The sequence below is a fragment of the Solanum verrucosum genome, unplaced genomic scaffold (genome assembly GCF_900185275.1).
Source record: "Solanum verrucosum unplaced genomic scaffold, falcon-dt-bn FXZP01000012.1, whole genome shotgun sequence".
NCBI classification, from domain to species: domain Eukaryota; kingdom Viridiplantae; phylum Streptophyta; class Magnoliopsida; order Solanales; family Solanaceae; genus Solanum; species Solanum verrucosum.
Window position 1 is genome coordinate 2,296,882 of NW_026020063.1, and position 9,418 is coordinate 2,306,299.

The window sequence follows — 9,418 nt, forward strand, 5'->3', positions numbered from 1 at the left end:
AGTGTCACTATACTTAAAGTCATTAACTTACGATGCCTGTAAAGTCAAAATAAAAATAATTATAGTTAAAGCCATTAACTTACCAAGACTGTAAGATAAAAAGCGCCCTAATTTTTTTTTTAAGAAAACAAGGTGTCAACTGTCAAGAATCTAAAGTAACAATGGACCACTAATGAATTGTTGTAATTGATGTAACAATGGACCACTACCACTACCACTATCAATACCCAAGATAATTGACCAGAAATAAATATTAATTTTAGTCGAAATTGAGATTTTACGAATAAATCCTAGAATCTACTCGGATTCACGAAATATATCATTGAAGTCACTTGAAGTCATACATCAACTACGAAAGCATATTACACTAACATTACACCCAAACCAAAGTAAAATCCCCAAAAAAATTCAGAAAATCGACCCTAAAATCAAATAGATACGCATGAAGAAAATGAAAAAAATCAGAACTAACGCAAAAGGCAAGAACTTACAACGAATATCACAGTGAAACCAAGCTTCAACTGAGCAAAATCGCGAACGAACTGTGAGAAAACGCAGGGAGGAGAAGGGGAGAAGTGGAAAAGTCGCAAAGTTTTGGAAAAATCGTGAAGGTTTGGACTATTCTTAGTTGGAATAGTCATTTACCAACGTGGAATATAATATTCATACGTGAATTAATTTGTTTTTATTTTTGGCCAACGTGTACGAGTTTGTGCAACACGCACCATATCATATCAAAAAAAATGTTCAAAATATTGGGTTTGAATGGGTTCAAGGGTCCGGATGACAAAAGGGTAAATAGAAGAGTTCACAATACAAACAGATACAAGTATAAGAGTTCAAGGGTCCACCAGACCATTTCGCCTTATATATATGGTCTACTATTCTTAAAAAAAATGCAATGCAGGCTGCTATCTTGAACTATAATTCAAAAGCAAATCCTGATACAGTAACAAACTACTTGTCTCGTGATCAAATATCATGAATGATAATCCCTGATATACTTGTACTTTCTTGTATTACAATCATTAAAAAAAGAGCGGTTACCAATAAAATTATAATAAGATAGCTCTAGAATGCAACTACAGAAAAGGTATAAATACAGATGAGAAATGCAAGACTGATATCTACTACACTTGGGACATCAAAAAGACCAATCCATAGGCTCCAGCAAACTATACAGTGGAAATAAACCAGCCTACTATGGCGAAGGAAGTCATCTGATAACACTATGTCATGACGCAGATGGGGTTGTTTCATCCTCAGAGGAGCTATCGTGTTGCCTTACGCTGTATCCAGGAAAAACTTGGGGAAGCCCTGCATCGACTGTCAAGGGAAATTGTCTACCTGAGCTGATTGTAGTTCGGTCAGTCATTCTCCCGACATCTTTGCACACCTGATCGAGGACAGAGAGGAAGTCCCTTACTACAATGAATATTCTAAGTGGCCGAGCTTCTTCCTTGACCGAGTCACCATGGAAATATACTGTCACCTCCTTCACCATTGAGAGGGCAACACTCTCTTGAGCTTGGATGTTGATAATTTCTTGCTCTGCCGTCTTCAAGAATCCATTCATTGACTCAGAAAATTTTCTGCTATTCTCACTCGGCACCAACTCTTTGTTCAGCTTAAGAACATTAGTGATCTTAGCAATTCCTGCAGCTAGTTTTGCAACTTCATTGCTAATAATATCAGAGTCCATAGAAGCAGCTTTCTTCACATTTGTAAGCTCACCACTTAGGCGAGAAACAACTTGAAGGCCAATCTTTCTGAATTCAACCTCATCCTGCAGTGTCTTTTCTACAATTGGATTCTGATCATCAGCACCAGAAAGACGAGACCCTTCTGCTCTGATGATTTCCTGAACAACAAAATGCAGTAGTGTGGTCTTCCCATCAGCACCTTTAATATCTACAAGCTTAAGAAGTGTGTCGAGCTTGAATGCACGGGCATCTCCTCTGTTGGTTCCAACATTCATGTGGTTCCCAGTTTTGAGTACAGCCTCTAGTAGCTTTAGAAACATCCTACTATTCCTTAGCTCTTCACAAGCAGTCTGAAAGGATGAATATATAAGTTTTCAAGGAGGTGGACATCCAACATTCAGCTCATCAAATCGAAGCTACTAACTGAATCTAAAGGAACAAGACATCTTGATGTCATCAAAGTTCAAACACGGCATATCTACAGTGAAAGTATATTGATGAACATTGTCCAACCACGGAAATTGGGCCGGACCCAAGTACTCTCTACATGGTCAAAATCTCATCAGTGTTCTTAACGTTAAACCAATGAGATTGTGTCTAAACAGTCAACATATAGAAACTTCAGTGTTTCAGATGACCCTATTAAGAACAAATGTCCATAAAAGAAGTATGGCAAGGTAATGAAGTTAAATAAACTCATGCATGAACGACGTCTGGACAATGGTACATGTACATAGAGAAAGAATGGCAATCTCAGACCAAAGTTATGACATCCAATATGTTGACGTAGCATAATGGATTGAGCAGGTAGGGGAGAACATTGAAACCAGAAGAAAAAAAAAAGTATAGCATAACAAGGTCACAATAGGAGGAAGCTAAAATCAATTTCAAGAAGCAACGTGGTATAGGGGTATTGCCAATTTGCCATCATGACAGGTAATATTGTCGAACAAAATAAAGTGTACCATTCAAGAACAGATAAGCACAATTTACCTCTAGTGTTTCAAATGACCTCTTAAGATATTCAATCTCTGAATCAAAGTTTGCAATATATAGCATAGCCTCCACCCTATTAAATGCAAAAGGGATATAAAGCACTGCCTTGAGAAACTTCTCAGCTGGGCCTAACTTGAATGGTGATTCATCTTTAAACTCTTGCAGCTTCCGCTCTTCTTCTTTAGTGGGAGCCATCTTCAATAAACTCTCAAGTAACTCACTTCCCAGAGTATCAGCATTCCCTGATTTTGGTTAAGCAAAAAGAAATTGAATCAGTGCCCTCATGCAAAAATTGAATAACCACTAATTGTTGTTCAAGATGAGAGCGATGGCAATATAACTGGATGAGACTGTAATTATAAGCCACCAGAATGTGGTACCAAATTAGCAGTTCATTGATTGATTGAATATTATATACAGTAGATTTTAAGAACCGGGCATTCAGCTAAAGAATAAACACTTCTGAGGCTAAATTTCTATAGCAGGAGTAAAATATAAATGGCAAGCAATCAGATTCAACAAACTTCAACATATCTAGTAAAAGCAATGACACATTTAAAGAATAAACATAAAAGTTAAAAAACCAAATGTATTTAGGAGTTTATCCGAACAAGGCAATTTACCAGATTAAACTAAATATCTAGGCCAGAGCAAGTGGATCAAAATTAATGCAGTGCATTGAAAAGTTTATCCTTACCATAATCCTAATTAACGATTGCTAGTTGTGAACATTCAAGAGAATTTACGAAAAGCTCAAAAGACAGTGCATGATATTACCCTCTAAAAGTGCTTCACAAACTTCTTCATTAGTGACATTAAGTGCCCTCAGCAAAATTGCAATATTTTGAGACTTCTTCGGATCAAGCACCCGGTTTTCTTGATTCAACACTGGCTGTACCAGCCGTGTTATCCCATCTTTTGGATTCGAATTCGAACAATTCACAGTGAATAAAGTCTCTATCATTTCCTCATTCAACCTACAACGGAAATCACACCCTTCAAAAATTAGGAAACAAGAATGTACTCGATTTTCAACAATGACCGGAAAGAATTTAACGATACAAATCTTACTGAAAAGAGCTAAATTTCAATTGATCCCAAACCATTGCTCTATCAGAGGTAGCTCTAACTTTATCCCAATGCAAAGGTTTCAGCTTTGGCTTTGTAATCTCATCATTCCTCCTCTCCACAGCCTCTGAGCTTTTAATATTGCCACTAACATGATGACCTAAAACAGGCATAGATGGTGCCATCAGCACCGGTGGTCCTCCATTTTCCGCCTCCACGGATTTTGGAACTTGAGGAGCTTCCCAAAACCTCGGTGGTGGAGCCGGAGGCGGTGGTGGTGGTACTTTCATCGACACATAGCTCCCAAAACCACCCAGATTCCTCAGTGAAGACTCAGAAATCCGTGCTGATGAATCTGAAACTATTGAAGGGGAATTATGGGTATCACCCGAAGATAACGGAGGTGATGAAAATCCCCTAAATGTCTGTGTAGGAATAAACCGTGGCGGAGCTAGAAAATTCACCAACGAATCAGGTGATCTGGACGTTAAGCTTTTTGGGCTTAAGTTGAACTCTAGTGAAGGACTATTCAACAAGGAAGATTCCGATGGTGAATTCGAATTTGAGTATGGAAATCTATTCTGGCTTTGAAATGGAACTTCATATGGTGTTGCATGGGAGCTTGATACAGTTCGACTCGGACTACCTTTATCCCCTGAAGACCCTCTAGGAGAGAAAAACTCATCATCATTCTCATCATCTTCACCGCTGTACCCCACTTCAGTAGCACCATTCTTGCGGGTCTGCCGATAATGCTGACGTGGCAACGGCGGGAGTGGTAGGAGCTCCGGTGATCCAAGTCTTTGGAAGTTCACTGCAACGCCCTCAGCTGGTCGGAGCTCCGGTGATTCAACTTCTCTAGAGCTCACGAGTGTTCCAAGGTAAAGAAATTCCGAGCTATTGGAAGTGGGAGTGTGACGCGGCACTTCCATCGCCGGAGGCGGTGGAGGTGGAGGTGGAGGTGGAGATGGAAGGTGTTTCTTGATGACAACACCGTCCGAGGGAGTGGCATTAGGAGGGACAAGTCGGAGACTATCTGTTCGTTGATAGTAGCTTTTCTCTTCAACTTTTCCTTGACGATAGTAATGAAGGAAAAAGGCGACAAGAGAAGTGAGAAAAGCTGCAGAGAGAACAGAAACTGAGATAATGATGGCAATGAGTTTACCAGAAATGGGTTTGGTGGAAGAATGAGAGGAAGTTTGTGGTAAAATAAGTGAGGAGATATTCGCCGGAAAGGTTGCATAACTGTCAGAAGGTAGCGGAGGAGGTGGTGGTGGTGGCGGCGGTGAAGAGAAGACTGGAAAAAATGGGTTTTGCGTTAATGGCATATCCGGCGGTGATAGAGTAGAAAATGGAAATTTAGGCTGAGGTTGAGGTTGAGATTGAGGAGAAGAAAGTGGTGGGTGAGTTATGGAAGGAAGTGAAGATGGTGGGAGAGAATCAACAACTGGGAAAAAGGGTTGATGGAGAATCCGCCGGTGCCGGTAGTAGACGCCGGCGCCGGCGGTGGTAGTTGTGAAGGAGAAAAATGTAAATAGAACAAGATTAATGATATATAAGGAAGAAAGCATTTTCGTATGAGTAGTTCAAAACTGAAAAGCCCTGTTCTTGGAGAGTAGCAATTAGTAAGCAAAATGTTTAGTTATAGTTTGAAAAGAGACAACACTGATTATGAAGAAGACAATGATTTTGAGCTTTGAATGCTCAATCAATGGCAAGTGATGGAAACTCATCAATGGTTGGTTGGTGAAGAAAAAGCCATGAATGAGGAAGAGAGAAAGAGAATGTAGAAAGAAAGTGCAAAAGTGCAAACAAACAATAAAATTTTCTAGGGTAAGTTGAAGAAATTCAAAACAGAGAGACCCTACAATACAAGAAAGTAGCTTTAATTTCTTGCTTTTACTCTCTCTAAAAAGAAATAACCATAAAAGAAAAACAGAGCACAAAGATTCTTACTGTAGAAGTCAATAATGTAAATGTACTGAAGTGGAGTAATAGTAGTAGAACTGTTAGGTGCTATGATTCAAAGGGTAGAAAGATGAAGGTGTTGATGGATTACAGATGGAAAAAACAAGCAAAAAAAAATCTCTGACAGAAACAGAGAGATATATATTGACCATTGGGATTTTCAACTTTTTCACCCTCGAGAAGGTGGTCCGGTTCTTTCTTGTTTTTACATTTCAATCAAAAGTATAAAAATGTTATACACAAGGTTTTAAAATGTCTCTATTACAAATGTCTTTCTTTCATTGAGGGATCTTTTGATGGGGTGTTCAAAATTAATGTAAATATTGTGTAGTACTCCCTCTATTCTTAATTACTTGTCAATTTTTTTTTATAATTGTCCCTAATACTTATTTATTTTGACAAATCAAGAAATTATAAATTCTTTTTATCTATTATATCCTTAATTAAATGACTAATTATTTTTAAAAATGTAGAACTTTTCATCCACTTCATAATTAATAGGGGTAAAATGGTAAACTCACTATGTCATTAATTATTTTCTTAATAGATGTGTCAATTCAAAAGTGGACAAGTAATTAGGGACAAAGGGAGTAATAATATTGTATTAGTTATGTTGAGATTTTTCTTATGTGGTGTTTTATTTTATGTATTAAAAATAATATGCATTGCATAATTTTTTTAAAAAAATTATTTACAAAATATCTTCTACAAATGTGATGGAAATAATGGAGTTTTTAGCTAAAATCATCCCTTAACTAAGACTCAAATCTAATATACATTCTTCTATTACCTATATAAGTGAACAAAAAACATCTTTATACTATCCAGAAAATTACAAAAATCATCCTTCAGTCTATTTTTGTCAAGAAACTGACTGAATCAATAAAAAAAACACTTTTTTTTTAATTTCTTCACGTCTTAGTCATGACGAGAATATGAAAGTTACCCCCCCACCCCAAAAAAAAAATTATAATAATAAGAATATGGATAAAAAATGAATCTTTCCATTTCAGAATTTAAATTTTGCGTGTTGTTAGTTTATAGTTTTATTGCATCATCAAGTCAATTGACTTGCAACAATACATAAGTCTTGAAATGTTTATACGGTATGCTTCAATGATCAGAAAAATTATGCAAAAAAATTATTTTAAAAATATTACACCCAGCTACTTAGAGATTTTCTTTTATAAAATAGTATGTAGGTACGTTATATACAATATAATTCACATGTTATACAATGTTCATAAATGTTGAAAATTTAGTAAAACTAAGTGGGTGTTTGGTTATTAAAATAAAAATAATAATAATTACTTTATTTGACAATTTTGAAGTTGGAGTTGTTTGACCATACTTTTTGCAAAGAATATTTAGAATTTGGATACATTTTGTCTTTCTTAGAAAAAAATAAACATTGGATGAATCTTGTAACTTTTTGGATAGTGCAGGGATGTTTTTTGTTTACTTATATAACACAAGGACGTTCTTTAGGTTTAAGTCATTGTTCAAGGATGATTTTAGTCAAAAACTCGAAAGAATGTAGAAAAGGTTTTGAGGGACAGTTGTATCTTTGACCATGTTAATGCATGCACTAGAACTCATTGTATTACTAATGCATATAAGTGATACATAGTACCCCAAAAGACTATAGCGTGTATTTTAGTAATACAAGCATTAGTTATATATGACCTGAAAAGGTATACCAAACAACTAGTAATAGACAAAGCTCTCAAAAATCCAATTTTCTCCAAGATTCATCTAGCATTTAAAGTAATGTTTGACCATAGAATTTTGATGATTTCTTCGTCTAAACACGAATTAATACCTTTTACTTGTGAAATTCATGATTTTCAAGAAACTCCACCTCTAAAGTTCAAGAAATAGATTCTTGCCATCTTTTCCTCCAAAATCACACTTTTCTCAAGAATTTGGAGTGTATAAGGTATGTAAGATTATCATATTGAGGAACTAAGTTCTTCCTCATGCACTATCTCTACAGTTTCAGATAGTAAGATCAAAGATAAGTTTTTTTATCCAAAGCCATTATTATCAAACTTATTTATTTTAAATTTGTTCATTGACATTGATTCAATTATTGAATTTATTATACTATATCTTACTGATGATTCTTGATTGATCTAGCGTTCATGTTATTCTACCACATGACTCTTTTTATCAAAATTATTTGAAAAGTTTGTCATATCATATCATATAAGTTTAAGATTTTCATGAAAGTATTCTTATTTCAAACTTCAAATGCATTGTTTCAAGAAAGAGTTCAAGAAAGTAAAATTTGCATTCAGATGTATATTTTTAAAAAGAAAGTTTAGACCGTTTTCTAAAGAAAGCATGTTCAGTTTCAAAGAAAGCATATCTCATATTTGAGAAAGCAAAATTTTTTGAAAGAAAGTATATTCATTTTTAAAGAAAGCATACCTCAGTTTTGAGAAAGCATAGTGTTGTGTTTTTCATAAAAGCATAGTCAAGTTTTTGTTATCAATCTGTGTATAAAAAATCAGAATTACTGATTTCAATAAACTTTGCAGAAACACGAAGTAACCAAAGTTTAATAAACCAGTAAGAATAGATGAACATAAATTAATTGACAAAACTAAAATCTGTAAAAAACATACCACAATCTGGAAAAATAGAATCAGAAAAAGATCAAGCCCACTGAATGCACAATGTCCCCTTAAGGAAATTATTCCGCTCTAGTATCCAAGGTTTGATTTGGAATATGTCCTCCCAGGATAGAATGATCTCAATCACTAGTGTATTGATACCCAAAACTCTGGTGTCAGTGAACCACTCAACAACAGTAAAATACACGAAGAAATTTTGTGCAGAAGAAGAAGATATCAGAAAAATTCGTAAGGAATAAATCTGAAGAATCAATGTATTTATAGGCAAGAGGAACTGGTTCCGAAAGGTTGCAATCCTTTCAGAATCCACACGACCATTCATGAAAGTTTGCAACCTTTCAAACGGTCATGGTTGTTTCTGAAAGTTGCAACCTTTCAGAACAGTCACTACGGGAAATTTAAATAAAACGGGAAAGATTTAAATAAAATGGGTCGCGCGTGGATCCGACTCGGATCGGGTCAATTAACTAATCAAAACGTTGGCCATTTAATTTAATTAAATAATTAATTAACTAAAATAATTAAAACAAACTTTGTTCAAAAAATAATCTCTCGATCCAAATCCAAAGCGCGAGGGGGGTCCCTCTTTCCAACCCTTTTAACAATTAATATGAGTGTTTATATAGTTAAACTCTCCTATTTTTCTTTCCACCACCGATGAGGGACAAATGTCTTTTCAATAAAGCATAAGAGGACTTTTCAAGTTCTCAACTTTTCAAGTTCCCAACTTTTTCCAAGTTCCTCTTTCATCTTCCCTCAATTTCCCATTAACTCTTGCTACATACCCAACAGTTTTAGAGTAAAGTTTAGTTCAGATTAGTTCAGTTTTAAAGAAGCATTATTGAGCGTAGATCTGTAAACTCAGAGTATCAGATTATCAGTTTTTCTCATAAAGTGGGATACTTTCCCTAAAGTGGGATATCTTTATTGTTATTAAGCACAATGCATAGTTTTGGAGCAGTATTAAACACCGAGTTGGGTGAAATTTCAAATTATCCAAACCTCAAAATTGCACCACCAACGTAGGATAGGATCGTGTCGTTG

General features: G+C 35.5%; 1 protein-coding gene across 1 annotated transcript; it reads right to left on the reverse strand.

Annotated features, from left to right (window-relative positions):
• Positions 1-1,112: 1,112 nt before the first annotated feature.
• Positions 1,113-5,338, reverse strand: LOC125823412 (formin-like protein 2). Its single transcript, XM_049502792.1, has 4 exons — positions 3,771-5,338; positions 3,477-3,676; positions 2,697-2,941; positions 1,113-2,053 (listed from the first exon to the last, which is right to left on the reverse strand). Exons 1-4 carry the CDS (start codon positions 5,336-5,338, stop codon positions 1,235-1,237), a joined length of 2,832 nt encoding a protein of 943 aa, XP_049358749.1. The 3' UTR covers positions 1,113-1,234.
• Positions 5,339-9,418: the final 4,080 nt, after the last annotated feature.